This window comes from Mesoplodon mirus, assembly GCF_964341445.2.
Source record: "Mesoplodon mirus genome assembly, chromosome: 13".
Classification (NCBI taxonomy): Eukaryota; Metazoa; Chordata; class Mammalia; order Artiodactyla; family Ziphiidae; genus Mesoplodon; species Mesoplodon mirus.
Genome location: NC_138989.1, coordinates 65,526,798 through 65,545,034, shown reverse-complemented (window position 1 = coordinate 65,545,034; position 18,237 = coordinate 65,526,798). Strand labels below are relative to the sequence as shown.

The 18,237-nt window shown below is 35.9% G+C and overlaps 1 protein-coding gene across 2 annotated transcripts in view; it reads left to right on the top strand.

The window, feature by feature from the left end:
- Positions 1-18,237, top strand: part of DYM (dymeclin) — a 378,609-nt gene that overhangs the window by 142,708 nt on the left and 217,664 nt on the right. For both annotated transcript variants that reach the window (XM_082641320.1, XM_082641321.1), the window contains 3 exons: positions 1,741-1,923; positions 5,395-5,573; positions 7,515-7,640. In XM_082641320.1, the coding sequence (XP_082497446.1) occupies positions 1,741-1,923; positions 5,395-5,573; positions 7,515-7,640 (488 nt within the window). The remainder of the gene's footprint in view (positions 1-1,740; positions 1,924-5,394; positions 5,574-7,514; positions 7,641-18,237) is intronic.

Here is an 18,237-nt window from a genome sequence, read left to right as displayed (position 1 = left end):
TATATATAATGTGTTAATTACTGCTGTACAGCAAAGTGATTCAGTTATACATATATATTCATTCTTTTTTTTAAATATTCTTTTCCATTATGGTTTATCATGGGACATTGAATGTAGTTCTCTGTGCTACACAGTAGGACCTTGTTGTCTGACCATTCCATATATAACAGCTTATATCTACTAGCCCCAACCTCCCACTCCATTCCTCCCCCCCCCCCCGCCCCCGGCAACCACCAGTCTCTTCTCTGTGTCCTGTTTCATAGATAGGTTCATTTGTGTCGTATTTTAGATTCCACATATAAGTGATAGTCTTTCTCTTTCTGACTTGCTTCACTTAGTATGATAATCTCTAGGTGCATCCATGTTGCTGCAAATGGCATTATATTATTCTTTTTATGGCTGGGTAGTATTCCATTGGATATATGTACCACACCTTCTTTATCCATTCATCCGTGCTTGGACATTTAGGTTGTTTCCGTGTCTTGGCTATTGTAAATACTGCCGCTGTGAACTTTGGGGTGCATGTATCCTTTCGAATTATGGTTTTCTCTGGGCATATGCCCAGGAGTGGGATTTCTGGATCATATGGTAATTCTATTTTTAGTTTTCTGATGAATCTCCTTACATATAAGTCTTTCACCTCCTTGGCTAGGTTTATTCCTAAGTTGTTTTTTAATGTGATTAAATGCATTTTTTAATCCAGTTTCTGTATCAAGGAGATTTTTCTGGCCTTGTCAAATGAGTATGTAGCTATGATTCTTGTTCTGTACTTTGGCACTGCATATATAGTATGAGAATTATCTGTACTTTTAGGGTTTGGTAGACTTATTTGTAAAAAAAAAAAAAAAAAATCTGGACTTGGATGGTTTTTAAGGATTGGCTCTTTGACTCTGGTTTACACTCTTATAAGGTTATTTGTCCATTCAGGCTTTCAGCTTCTTTGGCCAATTTTGTTTTCTCCTAGATATTTTAATATTTTGCTTAGGTTTTCAAATATATTGGTATAAAGTTGTATGTGAAATTTTTTTATAATTATGTGTATGTTTTGATATGTAAAGAAAAATTTAGAAAGATACATAAGAAACTTAATATTATCTTGGTTATCTATGGGAAATGGAAGTGGAATTATGGGAATAGGGAATGACAGTCTTTAAAAATCTTATGTCCTTGGACAATATGAGAATTTCCAAACTATGGACTTGTTTTACTTTCATAATCAAAAAAGGGAGTGTTATTTCAAACTTTAAAATGTGAGAAAGTATAGAATATTGTACAGAAATAGATTCATCTTACAAGTCCCAGCACATTTCTTTTTTGTAGTTTTCCTCCAGAGCTGAGTTGTATTTTTATTTTTATTTATTTATTTATTTTAATATCTTTGTTGGAGTATAATTGCTTTACAATGGTATGTTAGTTTCTGCTTTATAACAAAGTGAATCAGCTATACATATACATATATCCCCATATCTCCTCCCTCTCGCATCTCCCTCCCACCCTCCCTATCCCACCCCTCTAGGTGGTCACAAAGCACAGAGCTGATCTCCCTGTGCTATGCAGCTGCTTCCCACTAGCTATCTATTTTACATTTGGTAGTGTATATATATCCATGCCAGTCTCTCACTTTGTCCCAGCTTACCCTTCCCCCTCCCTGTGTCCTCAAGTCCATTCTCTACGTCTGCGTCTTTATTCCTGTCCTGCCCCTAGTCCCAGCACATTTTAATTGTGTGTTTTCTTCTCAAGCTGGACTCTGGACTGTTTTCACACTGGGCGGTGTGGGCAGCAAAGCGGCCGCTGCTCCAGAAGTTTCTTCCCCTCTGGCCAACCAGAGTCTCCTGCTTCTGCTGGTGCTGGCCAACCTGACAGATGCTGCAGATGCACCAAACCCCTACAGACAGGCCATCATGTCCTTTAAGAATACACAAGGTTTGTGGTATTTTTTTCCTCTGAATAGTCTTTCTAATGAGGAAAGAGGGTATTGTTTACCCCATACTGTGTACTTTCACTTGTGGAGATGACTGTCAAGTTGTATATTTTCATGTTGGTTAAAGATGAGAAAAACTAAATTTTCTGTGTATATTCTCAGGAAGGTCAAGTAAATCTAAGATGAGGGCTGTGGTTCTTTATATCCATTTATATTTACATTTCTTTCAGAGATAACCAAGCCAGCATGTGCTGGCTTTAGATCCACCTGTCCATATTAGGGACATATTAGGGATAGGAATTAACCTGGAAAACTCCGAATGATACATTATTTGAAATTTTTAATTTAAAATCTATATTCCATTTAGGGTTTTATATGACTAAAAATAGGAACAGAACTCAGCAGACGTTTTCTGCAAAGGGGCAGATGGCTTTTGTGGTCTCTGTCACCACCTCTTAACTACCATTGTAGCATAAAAGCAGCATAGGTAATACCTAAGCAAATGAGCATGACTGGGTTCCAGTAAAACTTTATTTCCAAAGCAGGCGGTGGTGTGCCTGTGGGCTGTAACTTGCCAAAACCCTGAAGTAGAGCATGCGCAGATAGTTCCATGTCGAGGCAGTGATCACTTATCAAAAGGTTAGACTCGAAAAGCAAGATGAATGTGGTAGCTAGATTTTCAAAATACATCCAACACTAATATAATTAAGATGGGTAAGAAGTGCAGTTATTGGCTAGGAAGATTTTTAACACTTCTGGTGCTCTTTGCTTTGTTCCTTTCCAGAGCTGTTCTAGGATACGTTTCTTATAGACAGTGTTTGTTGAACCTTTTTCAATTCTGGCATTATTATTTGCAGGGGGATATGAGTCTCTAACAATTAGATAGATAAGAAATGGAAACTCATGTATCTAATAGTATTTTCTGTTCTCATTGCGGTACTCTTCTTAGTGACAGTGTGACTTTAGGGTTAAAAAAAGGAAGTTTTGGAGTCAAGCTGACCTGAGTTCATGTCACACTCCTGTCACTTCAAAGCTGTGAGGGCTTTCACAGTTTGCTTAATCTCAATAAGCCTCAATGGCCTTTTCTGTAAAATGAAGATAGTATCACCTAATAGGATTTGTATAAGTACCAAACAAGGTAAGGTTTTGAAATGATTAGCTCAGATTTTGCAACATAGCAGGTGTTCAGTATATGGTATCTGCTGTTATTGCTTTTGCTGCTCTGGCCAAATGATACTGTTTAGGGTTGAACCTTCTTGGGAGAGTCATCTTTTGGGAGACTGCGGTACAGAACAGTGTGATTCAGAACATTGGCTTTAGGGTTAGACTGACCTGGGTTCATATCCCAGATTATATTCTTTATATACTAGTTCCCTTATTTGTGAAGCAGGGATTATAATCTCTACCTCATAAGGTTCTTAGAAGAATTAAGTGAGCGTTTATCATAGGACAGACTCACTAAATTATTGCTGCTGTTGTAAGAAACAGTATAATGTGGTGAAAACAACAGGAGCTGATCTGTGTTTACTCAGGGATGATCTTTGAAAAGTTGCTTAATCTCTCTAAGCCTCTATTTCATCCTTTGTAAAACTGGTCAGTGTAATGCCATGGTTGTCATATGGGTTAAATAAAGGATAATACACATAAAGCTGTCAGTATAATGGCTGGTTCGTAGCACTTACTAGCTAGTAACGTATAGCCACACAACATATGTATTCCATTTGTAGTCAGGTATAATACAGGTTGATGAACCTGTGTTATTCTGCTTCCATTGTAAAGAGGTGTAGTGTGTCCAGCATCTTCCTCCACCAAGTCTTCTGTAAATCCTGTAATATTTGCACACTCACAATATATCCAACACTTCCTTTTGCCATCCTTTGCAAAAATATAGGTCAGTCTTACAAAACAATTATTTTTGTAAGTGTCAAAAATACAGTGCTAGGATTGAAAAAATAACCTATGTTCTGAATGTGGAAGGAAAAGTGAGGGCACTTTGTAGTAAAGTTGAAGACATTTTTTAGATGCATTTTTTCACAAATGTAAAGGTTAAAAAGGAAAATCTGAGAGACATAGGACTGTGCTATCATAAAGATTTTGTTGGCACACGTTTCTTTTCCATGAGAGCACAGCTTCTGGAAATGTTAAAGCAGTGTTTTTTTAAAATTTTGTTTTGTTTTGGTTTTTTTTGCTAGTGCTTCTGGGTCTTTAAAAAACCAATTCTTTATGCATACTTGTCAAAACACATTAAAATATCAGCTCTTTGTGCTGTTATGTTCCAGTGTTTTATCTGATGAGACTATAATTTTCTCTAAGTCAGTTGACCTAGCTTTACCTCCTTTTAAACTTCCTAACCTTGCTTGCTTCAGTTTTTAAACAAATCCAGTAAACTGTAGGAAAGGGGCTATGTCAGTTTCAGAATATCAAGAATTTTCCCTATGTGGGTTGTAATTTATGCTTTTCATCATTCCAGTAACTCTACTTTAAAAAAAAAAGTTTCTTAGTAGTTGTAGTCAATTAGTTTTAAGTTTTCCTTTAAACAAAAATGTTTTATGTTTTCCAAGAGTTGTCTTAGGTTTGGTATGTTCTATTATAGAAGCTAATGTTGAACATACTGATTTTGATATCATTTTAAAATTATCTAAATTATATGTTATCCTAGCTGTTTTCTTCATAAATGGATTGATGACATTGATGGATACTTCAGCCGTGATAATTCACTTGAAAAAAATTAACTTAGCTTCAAGGCAGTTTTTTTTTTTCTTTTTAACTCAAATCTTACAAGAGAATTTCTGTTTGTCTCTAGATATTTTTATTTAGGACTGATGGCCATTTAGTTTTGGTAACAAAGCATTTCAATGTTGTGGTTAAATTGTATGTATTAAAGGTTTTTTTTTTTTGCCTACCCCCATAGCTGTATTTATTTAAGCTCATATTTTTATTGACAATTTAATTCAGCCATGTTAATGCAAAAATAGTAGTGGAGTCAAACTGCGTGACTTAGTTTAGTTTTTTTTTATACTTGGCTTTTTTTAAAAAAGTCACTCTGTTACATGGTATTTGTTCATATATTTATAATCATTGGAAAGCTGTGGTTTAGATAGCACAGAGAAATAAATTGTCCGAGTTTAGGTTGGGTTGGGTTTTTGTGTTTTGTGTGTGTGTGTGTGGTGGTTTTTTTGTTTGTTTTTGTTTCTTTTGTTTTTGGTGAGAACATTTCAGTTCTACTCTCGTAGCAAATTTCAAATATACAGTACTGTGTTATCAACTGTAGTCATGTTTTAGTGTAGTTGTTTTTTTGGTAAAATTTAGAATACAACTTGAAATTTTGAGCCTGAAATGTAGCAACTTATACAAAATTAATGGGAACTGAATTGTATACATTAACAATACTTTTATTATTTATTATTTAATATCAGGCACAGTCTAGAAAATAGATGTAATATTTTAAAAATTTTGTGTTTTCCGTATTCCAGATAGCAGTCCTTTCCCCTCGTCAATTCCACATACTTTCCAGATTAACTTTAACAGTTTGTATATGGCCCTGTGTGAACAGCAGACATCTGATCAAGCAACTCTCCTTTTGTATACATTGCTCCATCAGAACAGTAATATTAGAACCTACATGTTGGCTCGCACAGATATGGAAAATCTTGTAAGTATCATATTAAACATGGTTTTATATTTTATAATATTTTGAAGAGTAATTTCTTTTCCCAAGAGGATATGTATATTTGCCTGGTTGCAGACATGATAGTCAAGAGGTTGATAGGGAGCTGCCACCAGGCAAAGGCAGTTTTGCCTTTGTAGGAGTTTTACAGTGTCGGAGACAGTGCACGTAGAGATGGCGTCACAGTGCAGAGCAGGAGAGCACACAGCACAGCAAACTTCCTTGTCTTTAGGTCCTTAACAGCCACCCAGTGCCCATAATTCAGCCTGGATGAAGTCCTCCAAGAAACACTGGCTGCCATCGTCAAGAAGAGTTTTATACCCTCTTGGTTCCTTTCCACTACCAAGTGCCTGCTCACTAAGTTCAAGTAGCTGGTCACAGTTGTTGCATATTCCTAATGAGTATGGCTAAAAGGAAGGGTGATTTTTCAACTCAGTTTCCCCAATGTCCTATCCCTTCAACAGGCTTTGACACTAAGGCTGTCTGAACTCAGTTCCTGGAGTGTTATAGTTATTTTAAGGTACCACTGCCAGATATCATATAAATGTACATTACCCTTTACTATGTGAGTGAAATTGGTTCCAAGTTTTTGCTCATAGACAAAAACTCCTGTGGGCAGTTATTGATTCCATTATAACTAATGTGTAAACAAAAATGTTTCTGTGAAAAGTAAGCTGCCTCACTAAGGTGTTGATGTCATGTTTGAAATACATAATTATTTATGTATACTTATTAATTATGTATGTATAATTATGTATATTATGTATACATAATTATTTATGTATATATTATGTATAATGTTGGACTGTTCATGCATTAATAAAATTGTGAACATCTCTGAAATAGCTGGCAGCTTGCTGGTGGCAACAGGGATGTCCCCTCTGCACCAGTTTTTATAGAGTGATACCAGGATTCACGAGGGATTTGGTGGCCACTTGTTTTCAGCATTAAACCTGAAAATAATGAGTAAACGTGGAATATTAGAATTTATTTGAAGAGCATATTCTATGTCAGAGTGACAGTAAGGACAAAAAAATGTGATGAACGAAGCCATCTGCGCACCAGCTATATGTGGAAAGCATTGGCTTAAATAGCAAACTTGGGTGTGACAGTGTACGGCTCATGTGAGTAAAAGCTGGTAAAGAAAAGGCTTGCTTACTAATGGGTGAGTGAATATAAGCAGAGACAATCCTGAGCATGATGAAGCCTAAGAAAAATGATGGGAATAAGCAGAAAGCCCATGACATCATCGGCTCTAGAAAGTTCCATGGTAAGGATGTTGGTACAAAAGATCATGCACGGGAACAGTTGTCTGTATATGATGACTTAACACCAGTGAAAAGTTAAAAGATTTTGTTTGGGGATTTTTTTGGGGGGCTGGGATGGGGTGAGGTGGGGCTTGTAAATTTGTTTTTGTTTTTAATGTCTTGCATAGATTACTTTGATAATGTTTTAACTGATGTCCTTCCCTTTCCTTTTTCTTCTATAATTTGTTGAGTCTGTGATTAGAAAGTATGTTACTGGTAGGAAATTCACTACGCTGATCTGATTTTGTTGTTAACAATTCTTTTATCCTACAATCTTTGCTGTTAAGAAGGTAATGCTTGATATATTGCAGTGTTTGTAAGAATACCTTACTGTGTAAGTTCCTGCTAGGCTGGAGGCCGAATCGCCTCTATTGAGTGTCAGGTGTTGACCATGAGCCTAAATGGTCTCTGTAAACCCAACCTTTACGTGGCGGCAGACCTTTGCAGAAGAGGATGCTTTTCTCTGCTGGTACTTTAGTTATACAAATGGAAAGTACTTTCAGTCACAGGCTGGTTTGTGAAATTAAAGCAAAGGGTACCTGATAAAAGTATAGAGGTTTAAAACATTGGTTTTATGATAAAGTAATTGTAATAGTAAATTAAAAATTTTATTCACTAGGTTTTACCAATTCTCGAGATTCTGTATCATGTGGAAGAAAGAAATTCACACCATGTCTATATGGCCCTTATAGTATTGTTGATCCTTACAGAAGATGATGGCTTCAATAGATCCATTCACGAAGTGGTAAGTTACCTTCACTTTAATCAGAGTTACAGAACACACTTTAATCAGAGTTACAGAACAGACACGTCACTCCATAAAATTTACTACCCTTAGTACCCTACTTCCTTCTTTTCCTTCTGGTAGATATTTCTGCAAGTGCCTGACTTAGAAATGGTGTGCCTTTCTTCAGATTTATGAAGTGATGCTTCTGGGTTTTTTTGAATGACTATTAGCTACTATTAAAAACTCTGTCAAAATAGTTTCTTTAGTAATCGATAGAAATGTTTTTGCTGCAGTGAGATCATTTTTCCTCTCCGTCTCCACTTTTTAGTTGTGGCAGAAATTATCAAACAGGTTTGCTCCTCTTATATAGAATGAGTGAAAGAGTAGGGAAGAAGAAGAGGACTGAAAATTGTTTTGTAAAACAATGTAAAATAGTGTAGTATAATTTAACTCCTTAAATTTTAGTCCTGTTTGTGAGTTCCATTCCCAAACTGATTTTATCTTCCTCTTTGGTATTTTCTTTGTGTCAAAGTAATAGATGTACATAGTTTTAAAACTTACACAGAAGTACTAGGTTTTAATGCAAACTGGCAGACCCCATGTCTACCCCATACCTGATTACCACTCTCCAAAGACAAATGCTGTCAGCTCTGTCCATGTTTCTAAATAACATGCTTATATTGTTATTTCTTGATTTTTCAGATTTAGAGATTAACTGCTGTCCCTCCTGCACATCTTGAGTGTTCCCTCTGGGTTCCTAGACCCCTTTCCAGCACAGAGACTTTTTCCTTCTTCCATATTATTGTCATTTTTGGTTAACTCAGCTTTTACATTATTATGATTTTGTTAACTATTATTCTACCCTCAGATGGAGTGTATGGTAATTGTATTTCCTTTCTTGTACCTGTTTTAATTTTTCTGTAGCACATCATTGCCCTGTTTTATATTCATATACCAATCACTAATGCAACTCCCAATTTCAGCAGAACCGAGAACTCCCTCTAAAGCTATTAAAACATATTGCATATTTTCTCCGTTTCATTTTCATCTTTGGCTCCTGTCTTAATCCTCATTGGAGGCTTTCCTCAAATGTGTGGTGATTCTTGCTTATCTGTTTCTATTGAGGAGCGTGCACTGAAACGATTGCAAGTTCTGTGTGTGGGCAAGACTTTTTCAGCGTAATGAGCTCTACATACTCTATTTCTCTGGGTGTCCTACTCACTGTAGGCCTTTTCTTTTGGGATAATTGATCAATTTCTGAGAAGGGATTCTTCCAGTCTAGTGTGGGGGTTGACTGGGAGAATGGGGCTATAGGGGTCTCACTCTTCTTTGGGTACAGGCACCTTCTTCTTCTTCAGTAGAGCTTTCATGTCGTCTTTACTCTTCTCTACTGTTCCTGTTGAAACTATTTTTGCCTCTTACGTTGTGCAACCATCATTTCAACTAAGGTTTAAGAGATCTTGACACTGTAGAAAGAGAATAAAACATACACATTTTTGGATTCTTTTATTTAATAAAGTACCATGAGAGAAAATATTTGCACTGACTTAGTTTTTTTTTAAACTAGCATTTATCTTTCTTTTGATAAGAAGTTGAAAAATCAGTATGATTTTTAAAACGTTTTAAAATTGAAGTATAAAACAAAGTACACAAATTTTAAAGGTACAACTTATGAGTTTCTATGTATGTATATATACCTGTATTATTACCACCCAGATCAAGTTATTGAACATTTCTAGCATAGTAGAAGACTCCCTTTTGCCCTGTTCTGGTCAGTATCCCACAGCAAATTACATTCTGAATTCCCTCCTAATAGATTAGTTTTTGCTTCTCCTTGAATTACAGTTGTCACTGGAGGAAAATGGGTAAAGGATACATGGGATATCTCTGCATTTTTCTTAAAACTACAATTATTTCAAAATAAAAAGTATAATTTAAAACATTGGGGAGAAATTTGGAAAAATACTTTTCAAAAGAAGATATGTAAGCACATGCAAAGTACACGAAAAATGCTTACTATTACTGGGCATTAGGAAATGAAATTAGGGTGTTCTCTTTTATTTTGGCTTCTTTCACTGAAAATAGTGTTGCTAAAATTCACCCATGTTACTGTATCATTAGTTTGTTCTTTATTATTGCTATGTACTATTCCATTTTATGAATATGCCACAGTATATTTATTCATTCCCTTCTTGGTGGATATTTGGCTTTTCTTTCCCCACTTTGGGGCTATTTTTGCTAAAGCAGCTGTGCACATTTTTGAACATGTATTTTGGTGGACATATGCACTCATCCTTTTGGGCATATACCTAGGAGTAGAATTGCTGGGTCATAATACAGGTGTGTGTTTAGTTTTAAGGGATACAGGTAAAATTGAAGCTGTGTATACCCCACAAGTCAGCATTTCACTCCAAGGTTATCTAGGAAGATTCCTGCACATTTGCAGAGAGGACATGCTTATTAGTGGTCATCTACAGCACTGTTTATAATATTGAAAATGTGTGGAACATGCAAAGTAAAACAGTCAGGGTACTGGCTATATCAGAGCAAGAAAGGGGAATGAAAATGGGGAAGGGTGCACAGTGGGGCTTCCCCTAGGTCTGTAATATTCTTTTCACTTCAACAGCAGCGAAAACAAAAGTAAAAGAAGTAACCACAGAAAACTTTGAACCATATCTGACCAAAATATTAAGATTTGACATAATTTAACAGTGGATATACTTTTTATTATATTATTTTCTATACTTTTTTGTATCTTCATTACATTTGGTAATTAAAACAATTTTAAGTTAGCACAGAATTTTGCATTAAAATTAAATTTTACTGACTGCCAAAACAGGGATGGTAAGATAGGGAAGGCATTAGATTCAGTTAACATTCAAGTCCATTCCATAAGGATTTCAGGATATTCTAGATGACATTTAGATGTTTAAACAAATTGTTCTTTTTCTCTAGAGTCTAACTTTCTTGTTGATCTGTTTACTTTTATCCTTTTCCTTTTTATGTGTAATAGTAAAAATGAGTAAGTCAGGTGTTTTTACAAAGTTCTCTACATGGAATCATCCACTGTGGACCTAGCTGTCTGTGAAATATATTCTGGTATCTTATTCTGGTTAGAATTATCATTCCTTAATACCCAGTGAAACTGAGCATTTTTCATGTACTTTTCATGTGCTTATATATTTGCTTTTGTGAAGTATTTTCCAAGTTTTTCCCCATTGTTTTAAATTATACTTCTTATTTTGAAATAATTGTAGTTGTAAGAAAAATTCAGAGAGATGCCATGTACCTTTTACCTGTTTTCATTCAGTGACAGCTATAATTGCAAAACAGTAGTATAGTACCACAACCAAGACATGGACTTTGAAATAGTCATGATTCAGAGCATTTCCATCACCAAGGGGATGTCCCTCATGTTGCCTTGTTTAGCCATACCTCCTTTTATTTATTTATTTATTATTTATTTATTTATCTATTTATGGCTGTGTTGGGTCTTCGTTTCTGTGCAAGGGCTTTCTCCAGCTGTGGCAAGCAGGGGCCACTCTTCATCGCGGTGCACAGGTCTCTCACTATCGCGGCCTCTCTTACTGCGGAGCCCAGTCTCCAGACGCGCAGGCTCAGTAATTGTGGCTCACAGGCCCAGCCACTCCGTGGCATGTGGGATCCTTGCAGACCAGGGCTTGAACCCATGTCCCCTGCATTGGCAGGCAGACTCTCAACCACTGCGCCACCAGGGAAGCCCCCCATACCTCCTTTTTAAAAAATTGGATTTTTGTCTTCCTATTGACTTGTAAAGCTTCTTTATATATTCTGAATCATGTGGATTTTTTTCCAGTCTGTTAATATAGTGAATTATATACTGATTAACTTTTGAATATTAAATCAACCTTGCATTCATGGGATAAACTACGCTTGGCCATGATGTAGTATACTTTTATATATTTTTTCATATACAATTTGGTTAAGTTTTGAGCTTTGGTACTTTGTGTATTTCAAGGTATTTGTACACTTCTAAGGTATTACATTCATTGTCATTAGTTGTTCATAATACATTCTTATTACTTTGTTTTAAACTTATTACCTTTTAATATCTGTAATGGCCATAGAGATGTTAACGTCTCTCAATCTTGGTATTGGAATGTGTGTCTTTTCTCTCTTATTCTTCATCTATCTGGCTAGAGGTTTTTCTTCTCTTCTCTTCTCTTCTCTTCTCTTCTCCTTTCTTTTTTCCCTCTCCTTCTCCCTCCCTCCCTTTCTCCCTTTCTTCCTTCCCTCCGTTAAAATCTTTTCAAAGGACCAACTTTTGATTCCATTGAATTTTCTCAATTTTTAAAAATGTCATTAATGTCTGCTCTTTATTTCCTTTCTTCTGCTTGCTTAAGCTTTACTTGTTCTTTATTTTTTTCAGTTCTTTAGGTAGAAGCTTAGATCTTTGATTTTATATCTTTCTGCTTTTCTATTACAAGCAAAATATATGAAAGCTTGTAAGATTGATAAATCCCTAGAAAGATGATCAAGAAAAAAAGCTACAAACATTTATTATTGAGAGTGCAAGTGCATAAGAGGAGATCAGGAAAGGTTCCACAGATATTTAAAAATCCTCAGAGGATACCATTGATACAAGTAATTTTATACCATAAAATTTAAATGTTACATGAAATGGACACATCCCTCTCCCTCTAGAAAAAACTTAAGCAAAGCTCACAGAAGGAACAAAAATCAAAATAATTGTTTATATTAAAGAAATTGGCTTTCTAATGTAAAATCATCCTAAATAGAAGATTGTAGGCACAGATGATTTTTTTACCTATGAATTCTTCTGAAAATTGAAGGAAGAAATAACACCAGTCTTATAGAAGCTCATCTAGATGGTAGAAAAAAGGGAAATCTTTCCAACTCATTTTAGGAGGCCAACATAATATTGATACCAAATTTAACAAAATTTGAATAGGAAAATTGCAGGCACGTGTCATTTATGCAAATAGACAGGAAAGTAGAAGCAAAATATAAACAAACTGAACCAGCAATATGTGAAATGATAACATGTCATAATCAAGGTGGATTTATTCAGGAATGAAATGTTGGCTTAACATTTGGAAAACAGTGAATGTAATTCATCATTTTAACAGAATAAAGAACTGTCAAATGATAAATCTAAATAGATACCAAGAAAGTATTGTGTAAAATTCAGTCTCTTTATTCTTTAAAAACAAATAAGCAAACAAACAAAAAACAAAACTTAGTGAATCAGGAGGAAAATTCTTAATCTGATGAAGGGTATCTACCAAAAAAAGAAATAAGGGCTTCCCTGGTGGCGCAGTGGTTGAGAATCTGCCTGCTAATGCAGGGGACACGAGTTCGAGCCCTGGTTTGGGAAGATCCCACATGCCGCGGAGCAACTAGGCCCGTGAGCCACAACTACTGAGCCTGTGCGTCTGGAGCCTGTGCTCCACAACAAGAGAGGCCGCGATAGTGAGAGGCCCGCGCACCGCAATGAAGAGTGGCCCCCGCTTGCCACAACTAGAGAAAGCCATCGCACAGAAACGAAGACCCAAGACAGCCAAAAAAAATAAATAAATAAACAAATGTGGGGTTTAAAAAAAAAAAAGAAAGAAATAAACAACTGTGTTAAGCATCATATCTAATGATAAAATGTTAAAAGTCTTCATTCTGAGATCATGAACAAGTCAAGGATATCTGCTAGCAATACTCTATTGAACATGTGATTGGAGGTCTATTCAGTGTATTATAGAAAGAAAAAGAACTAAAATATGTAATACTAGAAAGGAAATAAAACTTTTTTCAGATGATATGATTATATAGATAGAAAATTCAAAGACATCTATATATAAAATGTTAGAGTTAGTAAGTGAGTTTAGTAAGATTGGTGGGTGTAAGATCAATCTTAAAAAATTGTATTTCTCATACCAGCAATAAGTAGAATATGGGTTTTTTAAAAGATACCTTTTACAATAGCACCATAAAATATCAAATACTGGGCTTCCTTGGTGGCGCAGTGGTTGAGAGTCCACCTGCCGATGCAGGGGACACGGGTTCGTGCCCCAGTCCGGGAAGATCCCACAGGCCGCGGAGCAGCTGGGCCCGTGAGCCATGGCCGCTGAGCCTGCGCGTCTGGAGCCTGTGCTCTGCAACGGGAGAGGCCACAACAGTGAGAGGCCCACGTACCACAAAAAAAAGAAAAGAAAAAGAAAAAAAGAAACAGTGGGTGAAACTGAGGAACAAAGAAATACAGCGTCACTTCCCCACTGTGTCCCAACACACACACACAAATCTCATTATATCTGCTGGGATGGAGTATTGTTACTCTCACATACCCCAGAGCCCTGGTGCAGTAAATAAGATTCTGAGTTTAGGCATCTGTCATCGAGGGGCTTAGGCCTGAAATGTTGTACCTTAAACCACGCAGATGGGCCTTGTATCCAAGGCCAGTGCCCAAAGGGTGCAATCAGACAGTCTTCTCCCTTTTTTTCTTGATGAGTCTGGTTAATGTTTTATCAATTTTGTTTATCTTCTCAATGAACCAGCTTTTAGTTTTACTGATCTTTGCTATTGTTTCCTTCATTTCTTTTTCATTTGTTTGTGATCTGATCTTTATGATTTCTTGTCTTCTGCTAACTTTGAGGGTTTTTTGTTCTTCTTTCTCTAATTGTTTTAGGTGTAAGTTTAGGTTGTTTACTTGAGATGTTTCTTGTTTCTTGAGGTAGGATTGTATTGCTATAAACTCCCCTCTTAGAACTGCTTTTGTTGCATCCCATAGGTTTTGGAGCATCGTGTTTTCATTGTCATTTGTTTCTAGGTATTTTTTGATTTCCTCTTTGATTTCTTCAGTGATCTCTTGGTTATTTAGTAGTGTATCGTTTAGCCTCTATACATATCTTTTTAAAAGGAGGTGCTCAATGGCTTAGTAATTCTGCTTCCTAGCAAACTCTTGCCGAAGTGCTTGTGAAGTCACTGAGTACCACACACTGGGTAACGTATAACAGGGATTTTACAGATATTTTTGTTTTCAAAATCTGTGTAATTCCTGACTTTAGGTAATTAATGGCCAGATACTACAAGTATGGAGAGTAAGGACTCCCTGGTTTCTGAGTTTAATGTAGTGAGATTTTGGATAATGAGGGTAAGGATCTATATTGTAACATTGATTTTAATAGGGAAAAAACTGGAAATAACCTAAATTTCCATAATAGAAGAGTGGATAAAAAAATGTGACCTATTGGCACAAGACTGTACCGTGCTTGGATGGAATGAAGTAGAGGTGATTTTCAACTATTTACCTGTCATGGATCAAAATTGTCCAGTAAAAATGGTTGTCCATATATCCTTTGTCCTCTGCTGTACATTAATTGCCAAACCACGAGGAAGTCCTGGAGGAGTGGCTTGGGGCAGCAGCTATTTACTAACTAGTATAGAAGTAGTTCATTAAAAAAACAACTAGTATTATTAGACCTTGGTGTATGTGGTAAACATAATTCTTCTTATATATGTGTATATATATATATATATATATATCAATATAGAGGAGTTGCAAAGACCTATTGAGTGAAAAAATTTGGATGCAAACAAATACTTAAGTATATCAGTTTACTAGTGCTGCCATAACAAACTGGGTGGCTTAAAACCACAGAAATTGCTTGTTACCGTTGTGGAGTCTAGAAGTCCAAAAGCAAGGTGTCGGCAGGACCGTGCTGTCTCTGAAGGATCTAGGGGAGTGATTCCTTGCCTCTTTCTAGCCTCTGGTCATCATTCCTTGGTGTTCTTTGGCTTGCAGCTGCGTGCAGCCTCTGCGTTGGTCTCACATGGCCTTTTCTCATGTACCTGTCTGTCTCTCCTCCTTCTCTTATAAGGACACCAGTCATATAGGATTTAGGGCCCACCCTAATCCAGTGTAATGTCATCTTAACTTGATTGTGTCTACAAAGACCCTATTTCCAAATAAGGTCACATTCACAGGTTTTGGGTGACATGAATTTGGAGGCCACTCTTCAACGTGATACATTATGATAGTGTTTATGTAAAGTAGAAAATATACAAAGGAATGCTGGTTTTTGGTTGTGTGTGTGTGTGTGTGTTTGTGTGTATACATATAAAGTATTTGAAATGGATGGGAAAGATATATACTGAACTCAAGATAGTGCTTGTCCCTCTTTGGGGGAATAAAATGAGATTTTCATCTTAAAAAATAAAACATTAACGTTAAATGTTAATGTTAATAAAATGTTAATGTCATTTGTGGGAGTATGGAAGTTCATTATTCTTTGTGCTTTTCTATATATATTTAATTTTTTAAAGAGTTGATATTATATAATATGTTACTATATAATATTCTAGCCTTTGTAATATATGGAAGAGCTATATTCAATCAAAACAAATCCTATGGGGGGAAGAAGCTGAAAAGAAGACCTAGATCCACAAACAATTCTCATATACTTTTTGAGAAGGAAGATATTTTCAGATCCTTGAGGAGTTTCCTTCTACATGTTTGAGTTATTTTGGCATAAAATATTAAATGTATGTAATGTGTAATCAAGATGATAACAGTCTACAGCTATTAAACTGTATGGATGTTGAATGCAAGAGATGAGGAATTTTTTTATAAGAACCAAATAAATAGGTCAAGAACTACAGCCAGGTTACCAAGAAAATTTTCTGTATGCTGCCTAGTATGCATTAATGTCCCCTGGGAAGCTGTGTGAGCTCTATAGCTAGTTATTTTTAATTTTTCTTAAACACTACCAGAATTTCCAGATAATGACTTATTTTTCACAGGAAGAAAAGACAGACCTTTATGTAAATGCCAAATTGGATTTCTGATTTTCATAGTAACATCATAAGTTTACTATATGGATACTCATTAAATATTTGTTGAATGTTAAATGAATAAGACTACTTTTATTCAAAACACTTCTTCCATCCAGTTACATAGTAGACACGCACAAGTAAACGCTAAGAACCAATGACCTTGGTTTCAAATAAGGTGGCTTATGATAATTTATTTCTAAACACAGGAACCAAGAGAGAGGAGAAACCAAACTATGCTCAAGTGTGTGTATGCTCAAGCGTGACCTTTTAAAAGACAGAGACTCCTCTCACTAGTAAAGTTGCCTAATGAGTGTCCTGGGTTAGTATTCCCTTGGAGACTTAGAACAGTGGTCTTAACCTTGTTGGTCTTTACCCTTAAAAGTAGTTTAGGACACCAAATAATGTCTTTATGTGGATTATTGTTCTCTACATTTACTGTATTGGAAATTAAAACTGACATATTTTTAAAATATTTGATTAGTTCATTTAGAAATAATTATTTTGATAACAAACCCCATTACATGTTAGCATCAGTAACATATTTTTATGAAAGTAACTATTTTCCACAAACAAAAGTTTAGCAAGAGAGTGGCATTGTTTTACATTTTTGCCTTAGATTCTTATGTCTCCCTCTGTATTAAATTTGTTGTGCTATTAGACATGTTATGTAGCCTCTGGAAAGCTGAACTATACACTCACGAGAGAATGAGAGTGGAGAGTAATGTCTTGGTATTATTGTGAAAATAGTTTTGACCTTGAGAATGCTCCAGAAATTTCTCAGGGACCCCTAGGTCCCAGGACCACATTTTGAGAACTGCAGCCTTAGAGAGTAAATCAGAGGGACTGAGCATTGCATCATGCCTTTATAAAGATTCAACTGGCAAATCTCATTGTTCTGAGTATTTTCAGCTACTATCATTTGTTTTACACATAGGCTGTCTCTTCTAGTTGATTAAGGTCGTTATTAGTCATGAATAAATGAAAATGCTTAAAGTGTTACATTTTCTACTTTGCAAACAGTAGTCAGCTACCATGTAGTGGGCATTTGTACATGCCGTTCTCTGAGTGGAGCCTCCGGCACAGGTCACGGTTGGGTTACTTGTAACCCAAATGGCGGATTCTAGGTGACATGGGTCTCTTGTCAAAGAGTTGAACTGCGTAAAAATCTGTTGTGGAGGCACTTACATGAAGTTGAAGACAGTATTTCTTTACTTTTTAATGCTTGTCTGCTTCCATGCCCCCTTTCTCATTTTTAATATTGTTTGGAATTTGCAGGGAGGCAGACTTAGCAGAGAAATATTTATTTTATGTTAGCAAAGAATTAAGGTCAACTATATTATTTAGATTTAATTATATTTTCCTCATTTCATGAATTATAATTGTGGGCTTTTGGGGGGGTGGTTGTTGTTGTTTAGTAGTCCATATTTTCCCTCCTTGACTTTATCTGTTATTGTTTTGTTGTTGTCATTACGGTGGTGAGGAGGGACAGCTAAGCACTTACATGTGTGGTGGTTTGTTTTTTCCCCAGAAATAGTGCATGGGTGGTTCATGCTGAGTCTTTGCAAACTTAAAAGTCTTCACTTTTCTGTATCCTTGTGTGGTAGCTTCTCTAGATATAGAATTCTAGAATGATAATCTATTCCTCAAAAATTTGTAGACATTGTTCTGTTGTCCTTCAGATATATAGTGTTCAAGATGAGAAATCTTATGTTAGTCTACCTTTCTTTCTTTTGGTGATAACATGTTTCTTCTGTCTAGAAGCGAATAGATTTTGGCATGTTTCTTCTGGCTA